Here is a 26,858-nt window from a genome sequence, read left to right on the forward strand (position 1 = left end):
TCACACCTGGAGCGCTGCGACAGCTCCACCTCCCCATCAACCCATGTGCTGTTGCCATGATATTTTCTGAAAAATCCCTTTGCCAGGATTTTTCTCCTGAGAAGCCTCAGAGGAAGTGAAAAGCAATAATTATCTGCTGCTGTGGGATGCAACGGGTGCATCTTTGATTGGTCCATGTTGGTTGCTTCTAATTAATGGCCAATCACAGTCAGTTGGCTTGGACCCTCTGAGAGTCACAAACTTTTGTTATCATTCCTTTCTATTCCTTTCAAGCTTTCTGATGAAATCCTTTCTTCTACTCTTTTAGTATATTTCCAATATATAATTTTCTTTTAATATAATATATATAATAAAATAATAAATCAGCCTTCTGAAACATGGAGTCAACATTCTCATCTCTTCCCTCATCCTGAGAACACCACCACATTTGCCCATGGCAGAAGGGCCCTTGGAGTTCTGTACCTTGGTCTTGGCATTGACATCTGCTTGGTGCTGCAGCAGAAACTTCACCAGCTTGATGTTCCCGTAATGGCTGGCCACGTGCAGAGGGGTGTAGCCCATCTGAAAGACAAGATCAGGTCACTGTGTGCCCTCCCCATTGCTCTCTGCCCTTCTGGCTTGGATATGCTCATCCCACAGGCAAGCCTCCGTGCATGGAGGATGAGGCACACACCTGGGGGCTCCCCAAAAGCCCAAGACTAAATCACAGAACTTCAGATGCTCCACCATGGAGGTGAGCTATGGGTGCAGGCAAGAATCACCCCTCCAGAGAGATGGGGGGAAGAGGAGGAAAAGTCCCCAGGATACAGGTAAAATGGTAAGGATGCCTGCTAGAAGGAGTCTCTTGCAGAAATACAAAGAAAAGAATAAAAAGAGGTCAATGCACTACTTTACCCTGGTCGTTGCATCCACTGTGACTCCGTGCTTCACCAGAACATCAGCAACCTGCACATGCCCCTCTTGGGCCACAAGGTGGAGAGGAGTCAGGCCACTCTGCAAAGAGAGAGGGTCTCAGCACGGTGGCAGCTCCGGGCTCTCTGGGGTCTCCAGCCTGGCAAACTGACTGACACAGGGCACCGCTGCCCAAAGGAGGGACTGGACCATCCTCCAGACTGCTGTTCTCTGCTATTCCAGAGGCTGGACCACCCTCCAGACTGCTGTTCTCTGCTATTCCAGAGGCTGGACAACCTTCTAGACTGCTGTTCTCTGCTATTCCAGAGGCTGGACCACCCTCCAGACTGCTGTTCTCTGCTATTCCAGAGGCTGGACAACCTTCTAGACTGCTGTTCTCTGCTGTTCTCTGCTGTTCTCTGCTGTTCTGTGCTGTTCTCTGCTGGCTGGTTTGCCCCCAGCCTGGCAGGATGCTCTGGTACAACTTACTGTCACAGGCATCTTTTTTATCAAAATCCTTTCCTTAGGATTTTTTCCTGCTGAGAAGCTGAGAGGTTTCAGCAACAAAATGTAAACAATGGTTATCTGCTGCTGCGGAATGCAACAGGTGCATCTGTGATTGGTCTCATGGGGTTGTTTCTAATTAATGGCCAGTCACAGCCCAGTTAGCTTGGACTCTCTGTCTGAGACACAAATCTTTGTTATTCATTCCTTTCTATTCTTAGCTTAGCCAGCCTTCTGAGATGAAAGTTTTCCTTCTATTCTTTACTATAATTGTAATACATGTATCATAAAAAATCAAGCCTTCTGAAAAACGGAGCCAGACGTCCATCTCTTCCCTCATCCTGAAAACCCCTGCGAGCACCGCCACAACTCACCTTGTTGCCCAGGTTGCCGTTGGCTTGTTTGGAGAAGAGCAGGGCCACCATGTCGGCGTGGCCCTCCTGGGCAGCCAGGTGCAGGGGGGTGACTCCCTGCATGGACTCGGCGTTGGCAGAGGCGCCGTACTGCAGCAGGCTGCTGGCCACCTCCATCTGGTTCTGCTTGGCAGCGATGTGCAGCGGGGTGTACCCGTTCTGCAGGGGGAGAGAGGCTCGTGGCAGTGCCCAGCCATGCCAGGCAGAGCCCAAGGGATGGGAGGTGCCACCCTGCCCTTCCTGGCTGACTTTCAGAGCTCAGGGATGTCCCCCCAACACCGTCTCTGTGACAGCAACCAGCCCTGCCACTGACGCCAAATCCCGCTCCCTCTTCAAACCAAATCAGCACAAAGGGGTTTCAAAGACCACCTGCTTCAGGTTAGACTATTAGGGGCTCTCCTAGAGTTTTCCACACATGAATTTCTGCAGCAGTGTGATGTCACCCTGATTTTTTTAATATTTTCTAAGCCTTCTGTTGTTTACTGATTCTTGTAACAAACTTTCTCACACGCTTTCTGTACATAACTTATTGTTTTGCATTCTTTTATGGAGGAGGAGAGTTTTGATAAACTGTTGGTTTGTCCAGTGTCATTGGAGAGGTGGCACTGCCACCCTCCAATCCGCTGTCACTTTTGGAAATCTATAAATGTTGGAATCAGAATATAAAATTCAATTTTCTTCACCTTGACAGCAGCAGTGTGTGCAGTTGTGTTGTTTGGTGCCCTATAATGTCGCAGACATCTTTTATGGAAAATCCTTTCCTTAGGATTTTTCCTCCTGAGAAGCTGAGAAGACTCAGGAACAAAATGTAAACCATGATTATCTGCTACTGTGGAATGCAACAGGTGCATCTGTGATTGGTCTCATGTGGTTGTTTCTAATTAATGGCCAATCACAGTCAGCTGGCAGAGAGTCTGAGACAGAAGCTTTATTATCATTCTTTGCTATTCTATTCTTAGCTAGCTTTATCATGAAATCCTTTCTTCTATTCTTTTAGTACAGTTTTAATGTAATACATATCATAAAATAATAAATCAAGCCTTCTGAAACAGAGCCTGATCCTCGTCTCTTCCCCAGTCCATTACAGTGCGAACATCTTCACCCTGTAACGACAGCGTGCACCCTCCTGGGGCTGACACAGGGATGAGCCTGGCTGAGATGTGGAGCTGAAATCCCAGCACACAGCATCAGCATTCAGGCAGAGCCTGCAGGGCCTCGAGCCGTGCCCGTGCTGCAGAGCAGAGCAGAGCAGAGCAGAGCAGAGCAGCTGGCAGCACCCGCTGACGCAGGCGCACCGCGGGGCTGGCACCGGCACTGGCACCTGCCCCGTGCCAGGGAAATTAACCCACAAACACCAGAGCTCTGTGTCCAAAAAGGAGACAGAGGAGTCCTTTGACTTTATTCCAATCAAGGCAGAGGCCATGGGGCATCCCCTGGGGTTTATCCAATTTTTGGAGGACGCAGCCTCCCTTTTAATCCCAATTTCCAGCCACATTTCCCTTCTCTCTTTCCCCATTTCTGAGGTACTTGAGAGGTTCAGACATCCCAGAACACCTGATATCAAAGACTTCCCTCTGATGCATAACCGTCCCTTTTAATTCTTATGGAATTTAGGAGGTTTTCCCCATTTTGGAGGTAATTGAGAAGTTCAGACTTCCCCAAACACCTGATCTCAAAGATTTCCCTCTAATGCATAACCCCCCTCTATTTTTTAATTCTTACTGAATTTAGGGGTTTTTCTTCCCTTGTTGTTTCTTCCATCTTTCAATGTCTAATTTCATTTACCAGCGACCCCAAAGTTTATTTGCAAAAGCAAATATCTTCTTCCATTCATCAATCAGTGGAATCCTTCCCCTTGCTTCTTTCATCACCCAGTGCTGGTTTTATCTCCCAGCAGACCCACAGCTTGTTTGCAAAGACAAATCCCCCATTCCTCTCACCAGCCTGTCTGCACAGGGGAGAGGGAAGTGCCAGATGGGGAGGGCTGGCACCAGCAGCCACTTGGCTGTTTTGAGGATGCAGCTTTTGCAAACAGCTCGGGAGGCAAGGCGCCTGCTGGTGGGCCCTGTGGGGAGACGCTGCTCGCCACGCTCAGGCTCAGAGCTCTCACAAGCCTGTGGGTTTTCTGACTCACTGCTTCATAGCTGCATGCAAACATTTGCCTGTGCTTTCCCAAGCTGCCAGACTGCAGCGCTGCTCTGCAGGACTTGCCATGGAAACACCGTTCCCCACGCAGCAGGCAGCATGCTGCCAGCAGGACCATGCCTGACGCAGCCTAGCTGCTGGAGCAGGACCACTGCCTGGCACCCTGCCTGCCCGCTCCACCTGCTCTGAGGACATCAGTGTGCCTCATGGAGAGAGCCTGGTGCTGATCAGTCCCTCGTGCATTCCCTGAGTGCCAGGGTTGCGGGGCAAGGCTGGCCCCAGGCTGGCACTGGACACACACCATATCCTACATCCCACATCCCCACACCTCCATATCCCCACATCTCCATCTCCCCATCCCCACATCCCCCATCCCCACATCCCCCAATCCCCACATCCTACATCCCCACATCCCCACTGTCGCAGACATCTTTTATGGAAAATCCTTTCCTAAGGATTTTTCCTCCTGAGAAGCTGGGAGGCCTCAGGAACAAAATGTAAACAATGGTTATCTGCTGCTGTGGGACGCAACAGGTGCATCTGTGATTGGTCTCATGTGGCTGTTTCTAATTAATGGCCAATCACAGTCAGCTGGCTCAGACAGAGAGTCTGAGCCACAAACCTTTGTTATCATTCTTTGCTATTCTATTCTATTCTATTCTATTCTATTCTATTCTATTCTATTCTATTCTATTCTATTCTATTCTATTCTATTCTATTCTATTCTATTCTATTCTATTCTATTCTATTCTATTCTATTCTATTCTATTCTATTCTATTCTATTCTATTCTTAGCCGGCCCTCTGATGAAATCCTTTCTTCTATTCTTTTAGTATAGTTTTAATGTAATAAATATAATGCAATAATAAATCAAGCCTTCTGAAACATGGAGTCAGATCCTCATCTCTTCCCTCAACCTGGGACCCCTGTGAACACGGTCGCACCCCACATCCCCACATGCCCACATCTCAGTCCAGACTTACCCAGGCTGAGTTGTGTGGGGAGCTGCCCTTGGGAAGCAGCAGCCTGACGATCTCCAGGTTGTTGTGGTGCACAGCCACGTGCAGTGGAGTCAGGCCATTCTGTAGTGGATGAGACAGGACAGGCAGGTGACACAGAGCCTCTCCCCACACGCGACCACCCCTCCCACAGGAGCAACTCTCACCTTCCCTGCCGCATTGGGCTGAGCGTCGTGCGCCAGCAGCAACTCTGCCACATCCACCTTTCCATACTTGGCTGCAACGTGGAGAGGGGTAAATCCTTTCTGAGGAGAAAGGCAGCCCATCACAGGGTGGCAGAGATGAAGGAGAGTGCTGGCACCTGCTGCAACACAGGAGGAGGCTGCCCCTCCTGCCACAGGGACACTGTGCCACCAGCCTTGCCCCAGCTGGGCCATGCCTCCCGCAGCATTGGGCTCAGCAGCCTACCTTGGTCATGCAGGTCTGTGAGGCTCCCTTCTCCAGCAGGGCCTGGGCTGTGTCCATGTGCCCCTCTCTGGCAGTGATGTGCAGGGGCGTGTGCCCTGCCGTGGTGGCCAGGTTGGGGTTGGCGTTGTTCTCCAGGAGGAGTTTGACCATGCCAGTGTGGCCGATGCGTGCAGCACAGTGCAGAGGAGTCTGGTCGTCCTGTGAGGGGGGCAAAGGAGCTGTCTGGTGTGAGAGCTTAAATGAGAGATGTGGGACTCTAGGAAGCTCTTCAAAATGCAGTTTATTCTGTCTGAGAGGTTACAGCAGTCCGGGGTCATGGGTGACAGAGCTGTGCCCACAGCTGTCAGCTCCAGCTGCAGGCAGGCTTGGAAACCCACATCTCTCATTCAGGCTCCTACTAATGGTGCCCCACGTTGGGCGCCACTGTGAGAGCCAAAATGAGAGCTGTGTGACTCCAGGGGCTCTCCAAAATTATTGTATCTAAGAGGTCATAGCAGTCTGGGATCATGGGTGACAGAGCTGTGCCCACAGCTGTCAGCTCCAGCTGCAGGCAGGCCTGGAGACCCTTTGGTTTTGGTTACAATGCATTATTTACTTTTCTTTTGGTTACAATGCATTATTTACTTTTCTTTGCTTAGCATCTTCATACAGTACAACCAATCTATACCTTAACTATTATCTACAGCCTATCATAACTACTGTAATTACCATATTCATGTTACTGTTCTCCAATCACTAAAAGTCAGTACATTACAGTTTAAGCTAGAAGTTGGTTTTCGGTTTTCTTGCAGTGGAAAATTCTGAGATTTTTTTTCTACTTGCAGCTTTGCTGACTTGTTTGCCTGTGCCTTCTGCTTGGTAAAAACATCTTCTTGTTTGGGGTGGGTTTATCTTTTGCACTAAGCTATAAAAATTTCGAACTAACACACCCTTTGCCTCCTTGGTTAGCCAGCAAGACTGGCTCAGCAATTCTTTTCTTCTATATCAAAACTTGCTTCCATCTCTATTCCTTCATCAGACTCTACATTTAAAAATCTTTCTGCTAAGCACACAGATCTGTGAGACTTTCTTGCCAAACTTTCATCCTTCCCAACAGTCTGGGCAGACCAGTCCCTTCTTGTGATGCCAAAGGGATCCCAGCCCTGCTCTGGGCACAGCAAAGGAACCCAGCACCAGCTGTTCCCAGAGGTGATTATCACACAGCTGATTATCCTCTGCACCTACCTTGGCCTTGGCATTGGCTTTGGCTTTGTTCTGCAGCAGGTACTTTGCCACATCTGTGTGCCCAGCTCTGGCTGCCATGTGCAGAGGAGTCTCTACTTTCTGCACCAAAGACAGGACAAAGTGGTGAGGCCAAAGGAGGGGAAATGCCTTCCTGCAGTCATTCTGAACAAAGGAGAGCAGTGCCAGCACAAAGCAGAAGGCACCAGGGACTGCTCGGGTGAGCAGAGGGTGCAGGAGCTGGATATCCTGCTGAACCCCAGTAAGCTGAGCTCCCAAAGCCCCAGCCAGGGTGGGACTCACCACGTTGGACACATTGGGAGAGGCTCCACGCTGCAGCAGAGTCTTGACGATGGGCAGGTGTCCCATGAAGGCAGCCACATGCAGGGGGGTCAGGCCGGACTGTGAAGAGAAAGGGGCCAGAAGACAAGATGGGACTTATGGCCTTGGCAATATCTCTCACTGTCCCCTCCTCCTTCTCCCCAGGACAGGTAAAATCTGAGTCCCCATCTGCCCAAGGAGCCTGGCAGGTGAGTGAGGAGGAAACACAGGGAGTTGCTGTCTCCCCTGCATCTCCTTGCCCTTCAGGATGAGGCTGCCAGACTAAATCTGAGCTGCAAAGAGCACCAAGAAAGGTTCTGGGGGTGTGGCAGAAGCAGCAGGGACATCACATCCTGCCACACGTGCAGAACCAAGAGAGCTGAGGATGGGCTCAGCCCACCCACCTCTGTGACAGCATCAATGGAGGCACCCGTCTTCAGCAGCAGCTCCATCACTCGGATGTGGTTTTTCTTGCAGGCAATATGGAGGGGCGTGAAGCCATTCTGCAGACAGACAGACGGACGGTCATTTGTATGAACTCTGTCTCTCCCCTGGCCCAGCCTGCCCCACTGCTGCAGACATCTTTTATGAAAAATCCTTTTTTTACAGATTTTTCCTCTTGAGAAGCTGAGAAGCCTCAAGAACAAAATGTAAACATTGGTTATCTGCTGCTGTGGAATGCAATACGTCGATCTATGATCGGTCTCATGTTAGTTGTTTCTAATTAATGGCCAATCACAGCCCAGCTAGCTCGGACAGAGAGTCTGAGGCACATCATTCCTTATAATTCTATTCTTAGCCAGCCTTCTGAAGAAACCCTTCCTTCTATTCTTTTAGTACAGTTTTAGCGCAATATATCTCATAAAACAATGCATCAAGCCTTCTAAAACATAAAAGTCAAATCGTCTAAAACATAAAGTCCTGTCCCTCAACCTGAGACCCCTGTGAACATCACCACAGCCCACCCTCCGCTCCTCACCAGGGCTCGGGAGTTGGGCTTGGCCCCCTTCTCCAGCAGCAGCTTGGCCACGCGGTGGTGCCCGCAGTGAGCGGCCACGTGCAGGGGTGTCAGGTGGTCCAGGGTGATGTCGTCGATGTCGGCGCTGTACTGCAGCAGCAGGCGCACGCAGTCCAGGTGGTCGCCCTGCGCCGCCATGTGGATGGGCGACAGGCCATTCTGCAACCACGGAGAGCCATGGAGAGCCACGGAGAGCCATGGAGAACCATGGAGAGCCATGGAGAACCATGGAGAGCCATGGAGGACCATGGAGAGCCACAGAGAGCCATGGAGGACCATGGAGGACCATGGAGAGCCACGGAGAGCCATGGAGAGCCATGGAGAACCATGGAGAGCCATGGAGAACCATGGACAACCATGGACAACCACGGAGAACCATGGAGAACCACGGAGAACCATGGAGAGCCATGGAGAGCCATGGAGAACCACGGAGAACCATGGAGAACCATGAAGCAGAGCCTCAAGGCTGGGCCACCAGGGGTCCAGGCATCCCACCCTGCCCCTGCCTTGCTGGGCCATGAGGGGTCCAGGCATCCCACCCTGCAGTCCAGGTGGTCACCCTGGGCTGCCATGTGGATGGGCAACAATCCTGCAACCATTCTCCATTCTGCAACCATGGAGAACCATGGAGAACCATGGAGAACAACAGAGCAGAGCCTCAAGGCAAAGGAGTCCAGCTAGGGCCAAATAGGGCAGGAAGCTCCTAATGCCTCATAAGGGCAAATAAAGCCCCAAGCCAGCCATGGGTTGCCATCCAGCAACTGTGCACAGCTTGTTACCCCACTGTGCTGCCCTGGGACCTGGCACCAATCACACCAAGCCACTGGGTACCTTGGTTTTGGCTTGAATGGGAGCCCCGTGGTCCAGGAGGATCTCTGCAATCCTCACGTGTCCATTGCGTGCTGCACAGTGGAGAGGGGTTAGCTCATCCTGGGGAGAGAGGAGGGTTCAGGGGCTCAGTATGGCGTGGAAGGGCAGGGTTCCCTCAGCTAGAGGGCTAACAGGGACTTTGTCTGAAAAATAAGGCAAAACCTCAGCTCCCAGGGCACGCCTTTGTAGCCATGCAGCCTTCTCCAAAAACCTGGTGCATCCCCTTAGTGCACCAGAGAGGTCTCCCAGTGCCAGCAGCGTGTTTGCAGGGTGAGCACTGGGCACAGGGAGCCCAGGGAGGGAGGTGGCAGTGCTCAGAGCGCTCTCACCTTGGTCCTGGTCTCTATCTGGGCCCCACGGTCCAGCAGCAGCCGCACCATGATGATGTTGCCCCGGCGGGACGCGATGTGCAGGGGAGTGATCCCATTCTGTCAGGAGGAATGAACAGTCTCTCAGGAAGGAGCACTCCCTCCTCCTTCAACGAGGCAACAAACAAAGGAGAGAGGGCAGGGAGAGCTGCATCTCTGCCCAGGAACAACACTGGGGAACAGCTTGTTCAACGGGGCGGTGCAGCTCTGGCGTGCCCTGGCAGCTGCTGCATGGATGAAGAGGCACAGCATCCTCCTCTGGTGCTGGAGCAGCACAAACCCCAGTGTCCCTCTCCCTCTGCACTCACCTGGGGTGTGAAGTTGACGCTGGCCCCACGGTTCAGCAGCAACTGCGCCACGCTGAGGTTCTCATAGTGGGCTGCAATGTGCAAAGGGGTGAATCCAGTCTAGGGAGAGAAGGAGGGATCAGCCAGCCAGGCACACGCTCCCTGCCGAAACCGGGGATAAACACAGCACGCCGAGCTGCTGCTCTGGCAGGGAGAGCAGAGGGAAAGCCCCCACCTTGGAGAGGACGTCAGCGTTGGGGTCGTTCTGCAGCAGCACGGCCGCCGTGCGCGTGTCGTCGTTGCGCGCTGCGATGTGCAGGGCAGGCAGGCGCACCTTGCCCTTCGTCCCGTAGTTGATGAGGTGGGCAACCACGTTCTCATGCCCTTGCTGCAGAGCCACAGCCAGCGGGGTGAAGCCATCCTGCCAAGGAGAAGCGAGAGAATCCAGGAGCCGTGGCAGGACCCAGCCGTGGGGCTACATCATCAGCCAGGGACTGCATCCCTCAGTCGGGGCCACGGGCTCCTCCCCAAGGATCTTACTGTCACAGATAGCTCCTATGGAAAATCCTTTCCTTAGGATTTGTCCTCCTGAGAAGCTGGGAGGCCTCAGGAACAAAATGTGAACAATGGTTATCTGCTGCTGTGGGATGCAACAGGTGCATCAGGGATTGGTCTCATGTGGTTGTTTCTAATTAATGGCCAATCACAGCCCAGTCTGAGCCACAAACCTTTGTTATCATTCCTTTCTATTCTATTCTTAGCCAGCCTTCTGATGAAACCTTGTCTTCTATTCTTTTAGTATAGTTTTAATGTAATACATATTATAAAATAATAAATCAAGCCTTCTGAAACATGGAGTCAGATCCTCATCTCTTCCCCAATCTGAAAACCCCTGTGAACACCATCACATCTCACCTCTGTGGCTACGTTCTGGTTGGCTCCGTTTTCCAGCAAGAACTTCACAACTTCCAGGTGGTTCTCCTGTGCTGCCATGTACAGAGGTGTGAAGCCTTTCTGCAAACACAGGGCCATGGACATCAACACAACTCTTCCTTGTGTTTCCTGAGTTCTTTAAAGATTTATACCCCATCAACACCCACTCTCACAGGTCAGGGGCAGGAAGCATCCATTGTGGGGGTGAAAAAGAAGAAAAAACTGGCAATAGGGGAACAACCACAGAGAGATGGAGCCCAAGGCTCCATATATCAGAAACAAACAGTGCTTCAAAAAAAATCAACTTAGAAGAGACACTGCTGGTATTATCTCTAGCTTCAGGGGAAATTCTCCCATCAGGCAAAACCTGAAGAGCTTTCAGCCCTACCAGGCCCAGGGAAGAGAAAGCAAAGGAAGCAGTGTGTGTGTAACTGCAGGGGCTGTTGGAGATCTCAAAGCTTTGCCAGGAAGACATCAGCCACAAGCCCTCTCAGGATAAATTCAGCACTCTGGTATGTGTTCACAGGGATTCCCTCAACAGAGACCACACCGGTATCCCTCCCATGTGCCTCAAGATCCCTCCACACCATTTGCACACTTGTCTCTTTTCAGGAGCCTGGCAGAGCAGCCCTGAACAAGACTGGAGGGGAAATTGCTGGAGTTGATGGAAAGCCCTTGCTGCTGAGCAAGACTGGAGGGAAATTGCTGGAACTGAGGGAAAGGGCTGCTGAAACAGCCCTGCTGGGCACAGTTCCCACCACGAGGACACCACCATCACACACGTTTGTGCCTCCCTGTCCCAGACCAGCTCACCCTACCTGGGACTGCGCATTGACGTTGGCCCCATAGTTCACCAGCTCCCGCACCACGTCCTGCTGTCCAGCCAAGGCAGCGATGTGCAGGGCTGTGTTTCCCTTCTGAAAAACACCACAGAACAGCCCTCAGGGGCTGAAGCAACCCAGGATGCCAGGGAAAGGTGGGCCTGACACGCTGAAAACCTTTAGAAGGCCGTGCAGCTCTCACTGCGTGTGCCATCCCTGCTGCAAGCCAACCAGCCACCCTCCCCGTTCTGCTGGCCAGGGAGGAGCAGAGTGATTTCATCTCTCCCATGAAGTTGCTGGCAGCAGGAGCTGTGTGCACTGTCAGGTGCTGTGAGATGAGCAGCGGGGGGAGGACGGGGGAGCTGAGCTGGCAGTGCTGCAGTGTGCACCCTTGGCAGCCAAGGCATCCCAGCAGATAGCACGGGGATGATGGAAATGCACACACGGGCTCTCCTGGCTCGTGCCTTTGGGTGGTGGGGCACGATGCCAGCTCCTGCTCTGCGTCCTGAGCCCTGTGAGAGCACCAGGGAGGTGGCAACTGAGCCTCCCCCTGTTCTCACAGCCCTTCAGCCTGTGCTGGAGGCTGCTCCTCTGCCAGCCCTGCTTGTCATCAAGAGAAAAACCACACCTGCTGTGGTGATGCTTGAGAGAACAATATGTTATTTACAGAGCACCAGAGCTCCCCAGGCTTGTGACAATGGGATTGAGGCCATCTCAGGGCTGGAACGTGTGGGGCAGAGCCTGGAGGAGATGCTGGTAAGGCAGGAATAGCCCATGCTGTGGTTTATGCTCCTCCTCTCTGAAGCCCACAGGGGAGAGGCACCTCTCACCCACCAAGAGATGCCAAACCTGTGCCAAAAGCAGAGCCTGGTCCTAGGGCCCAGCCCAGCAGCTCTGCACTGGCACAGCCACTCTGGGGGCTTGTCACAGACATCTTTTATGAAAAATCCTTTCCTTAGGGTTTTTCCTCCTGAGAAGCTGGGAGGTCTCAGGGACAAAATGTAAACATTGATTATCTGCTGCTGTGGAATGCAACAGGTGCATCTGGGATTGGTCTCATGTGGTTGTTTCTAATTAATGGCAATCACAGCTGGCTCGGACAGAGAGCTGAGCCACAAACCTTTGTTAGCATTCTTTCTTTTTCTATTGTTAGCCAGCCTACTGATGAAATCCTTTCCTCTATTCTTTTAGTACAGTTTTAATGTAATATACATCATAAAATAATAAATCAGCCTTCCCATTGAGTCAAATCCTCATCTCTTCCCTCAGCCAAGAATCCCTGTGAACACCATCACAGGGGCTGAGAGCAAACACCATGATCACTGCTCAACTCCTGGTGTTCCTGGCAGCACAGGCAGCGTGCAGAGCTGTCACCAGCATGGCCAGGCTTCCCTGTCCTTACCTTGGTCGTGGTCTCCAGGACGATCTCCTTGTGCAGCAGCTCCACCACCATTTTGACGTGGCCCTCCTTGGAGGCCAGGTGCAGGGCGTTCAGCCCATTCTGCAGGGAGCAAAGGTGGGGAAAGGGGAATCAGCCATCATCATCATCTGGGGATGGAGCCCTCTGAGGAACACCCTGCTCTGAGCTCCTGTGCTGGGGAAAGGCCAGGATGGTGGGGTCAGGAGGGATTTCCCTGTCCTTGAGCCCTGCACTGACGTCCAGCACCAGCCATGGTGCCACCGACTGTCACCCTGTTTTATTTAAGATTTTTCTAAGCCTTCTGATGTTGACATTCTTGTAGTGAACGTTCTCACACACCTTCTGTAAATAACTCATTGTTTTGCATTCCTTTATGGAGGAGGAGAAATTTGATGGACTGTTGGTTTGTGCAGTGTCACTGGAGAGGTGGCACTGTCACCCTCCAATCCACTGTCACTCTTGGAAGTCTATAAATGTTGGAGTCAGAAATTAAACTTCCCTTTTTTCTTCTGTAAATAACTCATTGTTTTGCATTCTTTTATGGAGGAGGAGAAATTTGATGGGCTGTCGGTTTGACCAGTGTCATTGGAGAGGTGGCACTGTCACTCTCCGACCCACTGTCACTTTTGGAAATCTATAAATGTTAGAGTCAGAAAACAAACTTCCCTTTTTCTTCACCTTGAGAACAGCAGTGTGTGCTTGTGTTTTTTCGTGTCCTATAGCCACAACCAACAGTTCCATGCTGCCAGGAAAACCTCGCATAATTGATCACTGTGTTGCTGAGTAATGCTGGAGGCTTCTCCATGAGCAAACCATGCAGCCCACGTTGGCAATTTCCTATGGATGGATGGGTGGAATCACAGCTCAGTGTCTGTGTGCTCGAGGCACAGGAGCTGCTTCAGCCCTCCCTTGCTCATGGCACACCCACTGTGTCTTTGCTCAAGTGACTTTCCATGGGGTTCCCCTCCTCACAGTCAGGTTTTTAACATTTAGACAGGTGTGCAGTGAGAAGCCCTGCTTCGGACAATGATTTCATCAAGCAGCAGCCAAATTTAATTATTTAATTCTCAGTGGTTTGTGAGCCTCCAGGCCAGAAGCTGGCTTGCAGAGTGCCCACCAGCACCTTGTTCTGCAGCCCGTGCTGGGCTTTGTTCCCCCAGATTTCAGCTGCAGCAAACAGTGTAGAGAAGGTGTTGGCTGTGTCATTGGTTCCAGGAAGCTCCCAAAGAGCTCAAGTGATTTCTCAGGAACATCTCTGCCCCAGTTTGGCCTGTTTTTATCCTACACATGGAGCCTGAAGAGCAGAGCACTGGCCAATGCCCCTTTAGCATCCCCAGGCTGTCAGAAGGAGGGGTGCCAGCTCAGACAGCACCCTCAGGGATGATGATGATGATGACTGATGATGATGATGATGATGATGACAATGATAATGATAATGATGATGATGATGATGTCTACTAAGACAGCTTCTACTCCGTTATTTCTGCCACTTCTCACGTGTGAACAAAAGGGCTGGGGTATTTGCTGGAGAAGAGGTTAAATACCTGCGGGCATTTTCACTTTTTCTCCCTGTCCCTCACTTCTCCCAGACAGATGTGCCAGGTTTACTCACCCCTACACAGTGTTGGAGCATGGCAGAGGGATTCCTGCCCAAATACTCCACCTTCCAATCATGAGTTTCAACTCCTGACTGGAGGGTCACTTCACAGAAATGCTTCATCCCCACCTAAATATTGGCAGGGGAGCAGGAAAATGCCCAGGCAGGCTCAGTTCCAGCCCTCAGCACTCCAGATAAACTCAGAACTGCTTCAGGAGTGCTGTCAGACTGCAGAAAGGTTTTCCACTCTTTCTCACCCAAAGAACCAGTTGCCCAGGATCGTAGCTGAAGAGTCACAGATTCTTTTGCTCAACTCTGATTACAGCACCATGAGCAAAAACCTAAAAACTCACAGGCTTCCTTCACACCAACACCACAGATCTATCAAGCCCAAAGGAAAAAAGGTTTGCTTCCAAGGGGAGATGAGGTGGGAATGCTGTAAAACCCTCAGAACACTGAAAGGCAGTGCTCCCCATCCGTGTCTGACTACTCTGAGTCCATCTTTGGCCAAACCCCATTTCTTTGATGAGGACACACCTACACAGCCCCAAACAGATAATCACTGATTATAATAACACCTCACAAGTCCTATAAGTGATAAGTGGCCACAGACATGCAGTTTTTTTCTCAGGTACACTCACATAACCAACAAATGGAGAGCAAGACCACAGATGCTCCGCTGCTCCCCTCAGCCCATAAAACCTTTTATGCAAAATATTCACAAATAACCTTTTGAATGCTATAAATCTGTGAAAAATCATTAAGCTGTAACAAATATCTGTGCAGCAATCACACAGTACTGTTTCCATTGCTGGCCCATTGGTATTTCTGCTCCAGGAGCAATCCAGGCTGTTTTGCACGTTTGCTTTGTCCTGACAGCTCATCCGACCCCAAACTGCCACAGGATGTGCACAGTTTGAAGGGTGCTGTATTTTCCTCACTGAATGCTGCAAATAATTCCCAGAAACCCCAGCCAGTAGCTACCAATGTGCCAAATGCAGCCCTGAAGAATTAAAACAGAGACTTCACACTTTGGCTGTCCCAGCCGAGCTGCCCATCAGGCCACCTCAACAAAGACCATGTCCTGGGCACCCAGGTGCCACCACGATGCTGGTGAGGGTCCTGGCACTCATCCTCAGCCCTGCAGCTCCTCGTGGATGAGATGGGAGCATGCTGGAATTGGGAGCATGGAAGGTGAGTGATGGAGGCACTGGTGCAGCCATGGAGGAGGTGAAGTCGGCGGGATGAAGGTCAGATGGCATGTCAAGGTCTCAGAACTTGAGCCAGAATACAGGACTTGTGGGATAGGTCTGACCACATATATCCCTCTTTATTCTATACAGGACATGTGAGGTTGGACCTTTCCCACAGGTCTGATATTCCTCAGGTGGAAACCCCAAAGTGCCGTCTAACCTGAGGGAGATGGCAGGAACCAGGGCAGAGACACCACTGAGAGGGCAGCCTCATACTGCTGCAGCCATTTTCTTCCCATCAAAGTGTTAAACACCCTCACCAGCACCAGAATTCTGGCTGGGAGCAGGACTTGAAGCTTATCAGTGGAGATAGCTGATGACAGAACATCTCTTTGGTGAAGAAGAGTTCAAAGAAGTCAACCAGACCATGTCTTTGGTGGAGGAGAAGTTCAAAGCCATCATTTTTAGCTTGTGGATGAGTCACCCTGCTGTGATTCTTTACAGAGCCTTCTCCAGAACCCCACACCCCTCTGAGCTGGAGCATTAACAGGACCAGTGGATGTAGAAATCCTCCCTCTCCTCTTGGGTTTGCTCTGGAAATGAGTGAATATCCCTGGTGCACTCTGCCCGCCCTGTGGGACCCTGTCCCCTGTCGCAGATATATTTTCATGAAAAATCCTTTCCTTAGGATTTTTCCTCCTGAGAAGCTGGGAGGCCTCAGGAACAAAATGTAAGCAATGATTATCTGCTGCTGTGGAATGCAACAGGTGCATCTGTGATTGGTCTTATGTGGTTGCTTCTAATTAATGGCCAATCAGAGCCCAGCTGGCTCAGAGAGTCCGAGCCACAAACCTTTGTTATCATTCTTTCTTTTCTATTCTGTTCTTAGCCAGCCTTCTGATGGAACATTTTCTTCTACTCTTTTAGTATAGTTTTAATGTAATATATATAATAAAATAATAAATCAAGCCTTCTGAAACACGGAGTCAGATCCTCGTCTCTTCCCCAATCCAAGAACCCCTGTGAGCACCGTCACAGTCCCCAGCGACTGCTGCAGCACAAACCAGGTCTGAGCTTCCCTTGGTTTGGGGACTGAAATAGATGAGAGCTCCTTTGTGCTGCCTGCTGAGTCAGCCCCCCCAGCAGCTCCACAAAGCAGGGACAGCACACATCACTCAGCCTAAACCCCCTGAACCTGTCCCTGCAGCCTCTGCCCCACCTCGGCCTCAGCCACGTGCAGCTGCACAGACACAGAATGTTCTGATGATGATGATGATGATGATGATGTGCAAACAATTCCTCAGCGCCTGCAGCTCTTTGCTCTATTTCTGTGCAGCCTGAGGAGGGCTCCTCCTGCCCAGCACCTCCCAAACCACAACTGGCACTTTGCAAACATTCACTGCTCGTGGTGAGCTGCAGCTTCTAGGAATTCAAAATCCTCAGCACTGCGGGCAAGGGGAATAATCCCCACGAGCTATTTTTGTGATGTTCTTCACTGTGCTGCTCTCCACAGCTGCTCTGCCCTCTGAGAAGCAGCTGAGCTTCTTCCAAGTGTCCCATTTGCTTGTCACACTCAAGGAGCCCTCTCTGCTTACCTGTTAATGTCCTTTGCTATGCCCCAGCCAGTACATCCATGCTCTTTACAGCTATTGCTGCCCTCCTGGCCCCAAAAACCACTGCTCCTCTGGCCAGCCACATTTCCCATTAACTCGAGATAGTACCAGAAGCCCCGTGTGTTTCACCTACCTGGTTACAGGTGTTAATATCTACCCCATTCCTGAGGTGATCCAAGGCTTTGTCCAGGTTCCCAGATCTCGCAGCTCTCAAGAAACTGGTTGCAGCATCAGCCTTGGGGACAAAAAAGGAAAAAGCATGAAACTCAGAGCCCGCTTTGTTCTCCCCCACCACCAGCACTGGGCCAGCTCTTCACTCAGCTGCAGAGAACAGAACGACACAGACCAGGCAGAAAAGGCAGGAAAAGTCACAGTGGGGCAGGCTGAGGAGAAAGAAGGGCTGGGAGCTGGACTATAAATGAAGAGCATCCGGATGATGGGGCAGAAGGTCTGAAGGTTGTTCTGTCACAATATGGGGGCAGCACGGAGGGAGCTCCTGCCACCATGGCAGCCTCTCTTGGCCCAGAAAACCCCCATATAACCTGGGCTGAGGAACTGCACTGATGGAGCTGTGATGAACCCACCCCTACCCTCCTCCAGAAGTAATAACAGAGGTGATCTTGGGCACCAGCACCAGGGAGAACAGCCCCAGCTGAGCACCTCACAGCTGGGAAAGACACAACTCTGCCTTTTGGCAGTGCTTCCCAACTCTCTTGTTTTGGCAGTGCTTCCCTGCCACACCACAGCCAGCCCAGGCAAGGCGCAGCAATACTCTGAGCAGCACCACTTAGCAGTGTGAGGCAGCAAATGGAGACGATGGCATGGCTCACTGGAGGGGTGGAAATGCAGTGATGTGGGTCTGTGGGTGTGGGAACCTGAGCTGGTAACTGGAATGTGCCAGCCCAAAGGGATCTGTGCAGCCCAGAGCCACCAGATCCATGGCATGGGTGTCGCAGACATCTTTATTGTGTAAAATCTTTCTTTTAAGATTTTTTTTCTTTCTGAGAAGCTGGGAGGCCTCAGGGACAAAATGTAAACAATGGTTATCTGCTGCTGTGGGATGCAACAGGTGGATCTGTGATTGGTCTCATGTGGATGTTTGGAATTAATGGCCAATCACAGCCAGCTGGCTCCCTCTCTCTGAGCCACAGATCTTTGTTGATTCTTCTTTTCTATTCTTAGCCAGCCTTCTGATGAAACCTTTTCCTTCTTCTATTCTTTTATTGTAGTTTTAATGTAATATATATCTTAAAACAATAAATCAAGCCTTCTGAAACATGGAATCCGATCTACATCCCTCTCTCATCCTAAGACCCCTGTGACCACCATCATAGCATGGGTGCAGCACACACTCCTCTGTCCTCATCTCCAAGAGAAAATCAGAGCCCCTCTTGTACCATTTACATCAGGACTGACCAAGGGGCCTCCTGTGCTAGGAGAGCTTCTGTCCTGCCACCCCAAGCCATCCTGTATTGCCCAGGAGCATCCAGAGTTAGGAAACTCCTGGGCAGGAGCTGGAAGCACCGCAGAGACAAAAGCCCTGGGGGCATAGCAGGGAGGATGATGCTGACAATCTAAATCAGGAGAGGTTCGGGGCTCCTCTCTTCCTTTCTCTTTGCAGACTCAGGTATTTGAATTGGGGTTTGGAGCAGCACAACTCCAAAGATGCCTTCTGGCCTCCTCCAGCCCACAGCCTGGTTGCAGAGGAGCATCCAGGGTCAGGAAGATCCTGGATTAGGAGAGGTTCAGGGCTCCTCTCTTCCCTTCTCTTTGCACTCTCAGACGTTTGAATTGGGGCTCTGGATGCCTTCTGGCCTCCTCCATCCGCCTCCCCCAGCCCATCCTTTCTGCCTGACACCCCTACCAGGGAGGAAGGCAGCCATGCCCCGCTCCTGCTATAGACTAAGGGCCACGAAGAGGGTGATCAGGCACAGAGCTCAGGCCAGGGTGGCAAGGTGCCACGGGCCCTGTGGGGCAGCCCCTGGGTCAGAGGGACAGGGCTGGAGGGCAGCAGCAGCAGCAGCAGCAGCAGGTGCTGATCCCATCCCCTCCTGCGCCAGCTGGCTCTGCCCGTGCCCAGCTCAGAGCAGAGACCCCAGGTTCACAGCAGGGCTGCTGGGAATGCATGGGAGGCACAGCAAGCTGAGCCTTGGAGGGCTGGGAATGGACAGGAGACACAGCAGGGCTGAGCCTTTGGAGGGCTGGGAATGGACAGCAGGGCTGTACCTTTGGAGGGCTGGGAATGCATGGGAAGCACAGCAGGGCTGAGCCTTGGAGGGCTGGGAATGGACAGGAGACACAGCAGGGCTGAGCCTTTGGAGGGCTGGGAATGCATGGGAGAGCTGAGCCTTTGGAGGGCTGGGAATGCATGGGAGAGCTGAGCCTTTGGAGGGCTGGGAATGCATGGGAAGCACAGCAGGGCTGAGCCTTTGGAGGGCTGGGAATGGACAGGAGACACAGCAGAGATGGGCCTTTGGAGGGCTGGGAATGGACAGCAGGGCTGAGCCTTTGGAGGGCTGGGAATGCATGGGAGAGCTGAGCCTTTGGAGGGCTGGGAATGGACAGGAGACACAGCAGGGCTGAACCTTTGGAGGGCTGGGAATGCACAGCAAACACAGCAGGGCTGAGCCTTTGGAGGGCTGGGAATGCATGGGAGACACAGCAGGGCTGAGCCTTTGGAGGGCTGGGAATGCATGGGAGAGCTGAGCCTTTGGAGGGCTGGGAATGCACAGCAAACACAGCAGAGATGGGCCTTTGGAGGGCTGGGAATGCATGGGAGAGCTGAGCCTTTGGAGGGCTGGGAATGGACAGCAGGGCTGAGCCTTTGGAGGGCTGGGAATGCACAGCCAACACAGCACCTCGGTGCCTGCTCTGCTCACACAGAGGCAGCAGCAGCAGCAGCGCCGCGCTCAGAAATGCACATTCACGCCCTGAGCTGGGGTCCAGCGAGGAAACACCGACAGCTTCAAGCAACAGGCTGAATGCAAAGAGCTTTTCCAGCTCCAGACACCGCTGGAAGCCTCTGCTTCTCAGGGCAGGACCGACCACAAGGCAGCAAAGCCCTGGAAAATCAAAGCACGGCTCGGCCAGGCTCTGCCATCCGTGGGACACACATGGAGCTCTGAGGATTAAAGGTAAAGCTCTGCGTGGCCCTGTAGGAGCAGAGGGGCTCCCAAAGGCCCAGCACGCCCAGCAGCAGAGACTACAAGCAGAGAGCAAAGCAGAAAAGCAAAGCAGAGGTGTGTGTGGGCGCGGAGGAGAAGTGTGCTGGGTACTCACAGCCACGTCTGGACCGGACCTGCCCTTTCGTGCTGCCATAGCCCGGCACTTCGGCTGAAACCTGAGCCTGGTGTCCCCTCTCTGCCTCCTTGGTTATCTACTCCCCAGCTTTGAGAGAGCCAGTGAGTTACATTGCATTCTAGCTAAAAATACAGGCTCCGTCCTCCCTCCAATGCAGACCCTGCGGGGATCGCCAACTGCTAATGGAATTTGTTCATTTTCTCTCCATTACTGTGTCAGACAGGATATTTAATACCGAGGCACCTCCGGAAAGCAAATGTGGCCGCTGCCAGGCGCAGGGAGGGGGTCAGAGCTGCAGGTACCACCTCAGCAGGGGGAAAAGCAGCCCCACAAATGTGCCCAGGAGCCTGGAGACTCACAGGTACCACCTTGGAGCAGCAGAGGAAAAGCAGCCCCACAGAAATGCCCACAGGTAACTCCTGCCACAGAGGAGAGGGTTTGAGCTCCCTCCATCCCTCTGGATGCCCTTGGAGAAGGTGCCAAGGCTGGGACGTGTCAGAGGTGCTGCCTTTTGCTGCCCATGCTCAGCATGAGCCTTCCAGAGATGCACAGAGAGGGCGCAGGGCACCAGACACCAGCAATCCATCCCGCCAGGGAGGATGGAATAGCTCAGCTCAGATAAAAGCAGATCCACAGTCAGATTGTCCTCCTTTCTGTCTGTCTGTCAGGGCAATCTGCTCCCCGGGAAATGGAAGCACAGGCTGGGTCGCTGCCACCTCCCAAATTTCAGCAAAAAGGACAGCAAGGAGCGCAGACACCTTGTGACCACAGGGTGATGTGCACATGGAGGAGACACACACACACACATCCCACTCACCCAGGCACAGACACACGTTATCAGCACCCTCTGACAGGCACAGAGCTCAGCACAGCACACAGGCACTCCCCGTGTGCCCCTGTGCTTCCAGATGCAGAAACTGCCTCTGCTGGTTTTCCTTTGCAGAAACTGCCTCTGCTGGTTCTCCCTTTCTTTCCATTCTCCTCTGCCTGCCCAGCAATTTTCCAGGATGGGGATATTCCAGGGGAGAAATCAAAGCTGCCCCACTTGCTGTTGTGAACCTCTTGCACTCTCAGGTGGAATTTGCTAAATCCTAAACACAGGCATCATGCTCTACAGACATCCAAGCTGTGAAGTGTCAGGGGGCTGCTGGCAGCAGTTCTACAAGAGAGAAGCCTCAGATCAGGGCTTTAAGTGCTCCAAGACCTTCTAAAGTCAAAACTCAGGACAGCGCATCAGACTGTGCTGCTACTCTCCCTCCCTTTCTTTTCCTTCAGGAAAAATCTCCCCCTGTCTGCTGACAATCTAAATGTTCCCTTTCCCTCTGTCCTGGTTTCAGAGTCAATTTATTCTCATCACACCCTCCCCTGGCCCTGAGGAGAGGCTTTTTCTGCCCCTTTTCCCAGGTTTCCTCCTCCTCTCACAGCAATAATGGAACCACACGAGCCCATTGCATTGCAGCCGTGGCCAAGGCTCCAGAGCGAAGAAGTCGAACTCAGGATGGATTTCAAGGCTGCACTCAGAGGTTTGTGAGCCTGCCGTGTGTCTGGTCGCAGCCAGCTCCTGCTCTAATCTCTCCTAGCAGCTCCTCACACCCAGGGAGGAGCTCTCATAAACTCCTGCTGCTCCTCACTGATAACACAAGGGAGGGTCTCTGCATCCAGGGCGGCCACACTTGGCAGGAGCCCGCTCTGTGTGAGCTGTTAGATGCTGCAAGCCGACGATTTCCAAGCCCAGATGAGTTGTGATGATCTCACGGCGTTTTCTGGGACACAAGGAGAGTCAAGAAGCAGCTCCCCACACTGCTCCAGCCTGGCACACACACACACTCACACACACACCCTGCTGCATTGCCCTCTTCATCCTGTGTGCCCACTCATCCCTTCAGCCCAGCTGACACTCGTGGAGCAGCAGGCAGGAGGTCCAGCAGGGAATCACCAGAATTCTGGGCAGCTCACAGCACCCAACAGCCAAATAACACCAGGACTGGCAGCGAGATGCAAACCCTAACCCTGGCGCCAATATTGCCGTGGGCATCCTGTCTAGATGCTGTGGAAAGGTGCAGCTCACATCTCAGAGGTCACCCAGCTCCTAAAGCCGGTGTTCTGGAGCCCAAAGTCAGCTCTGCCAGCTGAGGATGTGTCATAAACCCTTGCCAAGGGCAGCAGGCTTGGGCATCTCCTTGCTCACGTGGGCTTGTGCCCAACAGTGGGCATGATCCTCACCTTTGAGGCATCATTTCCAGCAGAAACACCAAAACCTCACATCAGTGTGGTGGTTTAACTTTTGAGGAACTGTCCAGCCTAGGAGTGTCTCTGGAGCCAGTGCTCATTTGGAACTCTATATCAACCGCACAATTCTGCAGCTGATAACCTCAGTTCCTCTCTCACCAGGTGAGGAGAATTTGTCAGGCCTCAAAACACACTAGAAGAGCTGCTAAGATTAAGAGCAGTTAGGGATAACATAGGAAAATCCATAGGAAAATCAGGGAAGAGAGGAAATTCAACTCCAGGCGCTCAGAAACAGAAGCCACGCTGTCTCTCCCGCAGGAACTTTCTCTCCTGTCTCTATTAACAGAAACTGGGCCCTGCAGCAGAAACAAACCCTGCCTTCTGAGTGGAAGGCAGCATTCAGCAGAACACAGCTTCTCCTGAGAGGCCACAGCAGCACAGCCCCAGGCAGCCAGCCAGCAGAACACAGGGAGCAGGCAGAGACTGCACGCCCAGGAAAAAGGAGAAAAGCAAAACCATTGGAAAAAAAATCCATCTGATGAAAGGATAAACCCAGATGCTTAAATTCTATTCCTTCATCATCCTCACCCTTACCCACTCAAGGCAGATAAATCCACATGCCCAAGCTCCGTTCTGCCATCACCCTCACGTGATTTAGCACAGGTCTGCAGATGGGAGCCATGATGGGAGTCAAGGCACAAGAAATCATCTCTGGAAGGCACCTGCCAGGCGAGTTTGGCCTCATTTCATGCACCAGCCTGAGCAAACCCTTTGCCCATGCTCGTTTCTGCTCGGTGGAGGTTTCACAACAGCCCCAACAGGGCTGATCCCCAGAGCAGGGTGCAAGGGGGAGCTCAACCATCTTGCAGCAGGTGAATCAGGGCATGCAGGACGTGGAAGATGTGTTCGCATTCCCGTGCCAAGGATAGAGCTGGAGAAGACACAGCTGGCAAAGGAGAAATCCCAAAGGAGATGGAACAGGGAAGGAAGGCCCTGGCAGGTTTGTGGGAAGGGAAGCAACCTGTCAATTGGCATTTTTGCAGTGCTGAAGAGAGGGCAAGCTTTCCGGTGCCAGCATCAGGCTGGCCTCTCCACCGTTACATAATCAGGAGCAGTGAGCTTGTGGAAAGCCCATTTTTGTGCACTCTGAACAGGAGAGGCAGCTCTGGGCTGCCGCTGGTGGTGCAGCTCAGGGTGAAGGTTAACTGAGCAATTTCAGCCACCTGCGTTGCCATTTGACTCCTTCCTGCCCTGCTCACGGCTCCCCCTCGCTGGCTGGAACAGGTCCAGGGCTGTGGGCAGGGCAGATATCACAAACAGCTTAATCTGCACACAGCAAGGCAGCCAGGAGATGCCCCCAGCCAGCAGGGCGATGCTCCTGATAAGGATCCCTGGGGGGCTGCAGCTCTGTGAATCCACCTGCCCAATGGATTTTCTAAGGAACGTGTTCAAGACCTTGTTCTGTCATTAGCAAATTATCATTTGCAAAATATCACTTGCAAACTATCATTTTCCCTCTGAAATACAGTGCTGGGTCTCCAGCAGCAGTGTGGAGTGAAACAGAGGCTGGTCCAGAGAGCAGAACAAGAAAAGGAGAGCAGAACATCTTCCCTTTCACATGGAGGCAAGAATTAACAGAGAGCACCTGCCTGCTGCCTAATGGATTTTCTAAGGAACATGTTCAAGATCTTGTTCTTTTTTTTGCAAACTATCACTTGCAAACTATCCTTTTCCCTCTGAAATACAGTGCTGGGTCTCCAGCAGCAGTGTGGAGTGAAACAGAGGCTGGTCCAGAGAGCAGAACAGGGAAAGGAGAGCAGAACATCTTCCCTTTCACATTTCTCCTCTCACAGAGAGGCAAGAATTAACAGAGCTGCTGCTCCTGCCAGCTGAGGCCACGCACACCCAGGGGAAAGCTGTCACTCTCCTTTGATGTTAGCAGGAGCCTCTGCTCTCTGCATATCCTGAAAAAGAAAAGCTATTTTTACCTCATCAAAAAATATACAGACTGTGACTGAAGACAATACATGAGAGCTCTCTGCTCAGGCACTACACCTCTGCTAATAGCACCACAACATTTCCAGCTGCCAAGAGATGCAGCAGCAGAGCTTTCTCCCTGCTGCCTTCCTGATGCTCTGCCTTTTTTGGGCCATGGCATGGCTCAGGCGGGTCTGGGCAGTGAATACTGGGGAGCTGAGAGGGCTCAGGGCAAGGGGGGATCAGAGATGAGCGCTGGTGTCAGCCTGGGACTAAGACACAGCTTCTGGACCTGCCCTGGGCTCTGTCAGTGCCCTCAGGTGAGGGGCTGGAGCCCAGATCACACCATCAGGATCTGCCCAGCTGCCCTGTGCAGGATCTTCCTTTTCTTTCCTGTGCTTTATAAACTGCTCCTGATTCCTGCAGTCTGCTCTGACTCATCCCCTGCTCGTTCCCTCCAGCAGGATGAGTCCACACCTGCTTTCCCTGCATGCACAAAGTGCTCAAAAGGGGTTTTTCTGCAGGGATCTGCATGCTGGGGGTGTCACAGTAGGACACAAAACAACACAAGCACACACTGCTGCTCTCAAAATGAAGAAAAAAAAAAAGGGAAATTTATTTTCCGTCTCTAAAATTTATAGTTGTCCAAGAGTGACAGCGGATTGGAGGGTGACAGTGCCACCTCTCCAATGACACTGGTCAAACCAACAGTCTACCAAATTTCTCCTCCTCCATAAAGGAATGCAAAACAATGAGATATTTACAGGAGAAAAAAGGGAAGTTTATTTTCTGACTCTAACATTTATAGATTTCCAAAAGTGACAGTGGATTGGAGGGTGACAGTGCCACCTCTCCAGTGACACTGGGCAAACCAACAGCCCATCAACTCTTCTATAAAGGAATGTAAAACAATGAGTTATTTACAGAAAGCGCGTGAGAAAGTTCACTACAAGGATGCCAACACCAGAAGGCTCAGAAAATCTTAAAAAACCAGGGTGACACCCCTGTGCTGTGGCTACCACAGAGTTACTGTCCTGAGCCTCAAGCCAGCCTTGCTTGGGGAAGCCATGCAGGGCAGAAAGCAGTGACAGAAAAGCACCAGAAGCACAGGCCTGGCAATAAATAAATCTCTGCCAGGACATGCAAGCAAAGCCTTTGCAGCACAGCCACCTGCTCCAGAGCAGAGCCAGCACAGCGCTGTGCTGAGACAGAAACACCACCCTGTGCACCTGTCCCGGGGCTGGAAGGTGACCACACAACAGGAACCAACATTTACCATCACAATACTGCAAAAACACAACACCCAGGGCATCTCCCTTCTGCCAGTAAAGCAGTGGTGAGAGGGACAAGGCAAATACAGCACAGAGAGACCAGTTTTCAATACCATTGGCTCCAAGGATGACCTTAGGTAAGTTGTCAGTGACCTAAGAAGGGCAGCAAACCCTGAGGTCTATTTAGCAGCAGCTGTTTGGGGAGAAGAGGCATTATCTTTGGACTGAATACACCTAAATAATCACAATATACCTAAACTCCCTCAGGTGAACCATCCTCTCCTCTTTTGCTGCCCAAGGAAGCCCTGGCCATGCCCAAGTACTCACCCTCAGGCAATGCAAGCATGTCATCCCTGCAGGAGAAGGTCAGCTCGCCCTGCACGGCCCGTCTGCAGCTCCCATCAACCCACCAGTGCTGAATGCTGCAGCCAGAACCAAGCATGAGCGGGCTGGGGCAGGTTTATCAGCAGCTGGGCTTGCACCCTATCAGCACTCACACACCTGGCTGCAGGGCAGCACAAATTCTGTCTGGAGCCTGCAGATTGTGGCCCGTCCTACGTCAGGAGCTGGGCGGTGTTTATTGAGTGTCACGCCCGGGCCACACTTCATAAACACGTCTGAGGAGCCCGTGTGCATGAACTCTGCCCTTCAGACCAAGGGAAGATGAAACTACAGCAATAGGAAGCAAAATGAAAGCTCTGTGGGCAGAACTGCGCTGTCTCGCGGTCTGTGCCGGAGACAGCGAGCAGGAGACCCGAGGTTCCTCCCAGGTCCCTGCAGAAGCTTGGCTGGGGCACAGTCCCACATGGAGGACACCGAGATGGAGCTGAAGTGGCAGATGAGGGCTGGTGACAGCAGCTCCAGGCTCTGTGCAGGGCCCAGAGCCCGCTGCGACACAACGAACGCGCCCCTTCCCCCCTTCTACCTGCACAGCAGACTCCTGCTCCAGCATCCCTTCAGGAGATCCTTGCTTGCAGCAAGAAGGCAAGGGGTCCACAGTGGTTGGTGCATGCCCTCTCTGAAAGACACGCAAGGGAGT

General features: G+C 52.2%; 1 protein-coding gene across 12 annotated transcripts in view; it reads right to left on the reverse strand.

Annotated features, from left to right (window-relative positions):
- ANK1 (ankyrin 1) overlaps nucleotides 1-26,858 on the reverse strand; it is a 67,469-nt gene that overhangs the window by 19,845 nt on the left and 20,766 nt on the right. For 7 of the 12 annotated variants that reach the window (XM_063175187.1, XM_063175191.1, XM_063175189.1 and 4 more), the window contains exons 2-20: nucleotides 26,745-26,837; nucleotides 17,176-17,277; nucleotides 12,622-12,720; nucleotides 11,217-11,315; nucleotides 10,381-10,479; nucleotides 9,701-9,886; nucleotides 9,487-9,585; nucleotides 9,140-9,238; nucleotides 8,772-8,870; nucleotides 7,902-8,099; nucleotides 7,327-7,425; nucleotides 6,905-7,003; nucleotides 6,605-6,703; nucleotides 5,381-5,578; nucleotides 5,119-5,217; nucleotides 4,937-5,035; nucleotides 1,770-1,967; nucleotides 895-993; nucleotides 463-561 (exon numbers count right to left, since the gene is read on the reverse strand). In XM_063175187.1, the coding sequence (XP_063031257.1) occupies nucleotides 463-561; nucleotides 895-993; nucleotides 1,770-1,967; nucleotides 4,937-5,035; nucleotides 5,119-5,217; nucleotides 5,381-5,578; nucleotides 6,605-6,703; nucleotides 6,905-7,003; nucleotides 7,327-7,425; nucleotides 7,902-8,099; nucleotides 8,772-8,870; nucleotides 9,140-9,238; nucleotides 9,487-9,585; nucleotides 9,701-9,886; nucleotides 10,381-10,479; nucleotides 11,217-11,315; nucleotides 12,622-12,720; nucleotides 17,176-17,277; nucleotides 26,745-26,837 (2,262 nt within the window). Of the gene's footprint in view, nucleotides 1-462; nucleotides 562-894; nucleotides 994-1,769; nucleotides 1,968-4,936; nucleotides 5,036-5,118; nucleotides 5,218-5,380; nucleotides 5,579-6,604; nucleotides 6,704-6,904; nucleotides 7,004-7,326; nucleotides 7,426-7,901; nucleotides 8,100-8,771; nucleotides 8,871-9,139; nucleotides 9,286-9,486; nucleotides 9,586-9,700; nucleotides 9,887-10,380; nucleotides 10,480-11,216; nucleotides 11,316-12,621; nucleotides 12,721-17,175; nucleotides 17,278-20,321; nucleotides 20,387-23,165; nucleotides 23,357-26,146; nucleotides 26,319-26,744; nucleotides 26,838-26,858 lie in introns of those variants that run through there. The other 5 variants (XM_063175193.1, XM_063175195.1, XM_063175192.1 and 2 more) reach the window with 5 other exon arrangements.

This window comes from Melospiza melodia, chromosome 23, assembly GCF_035770615.1.
Source record: "Melospiza melodia melodia isolate bMelMel2 chromosome 23, bMelMel2.pri, whole genome shotgun sequence".
Classification (NCBI taxonomy): domain Eukaryota; kingdom Metazoa; phylum Chordata; class Aves; order Passeriformes; family Passerellidae; genus Melospiza; species Melospiza melodia.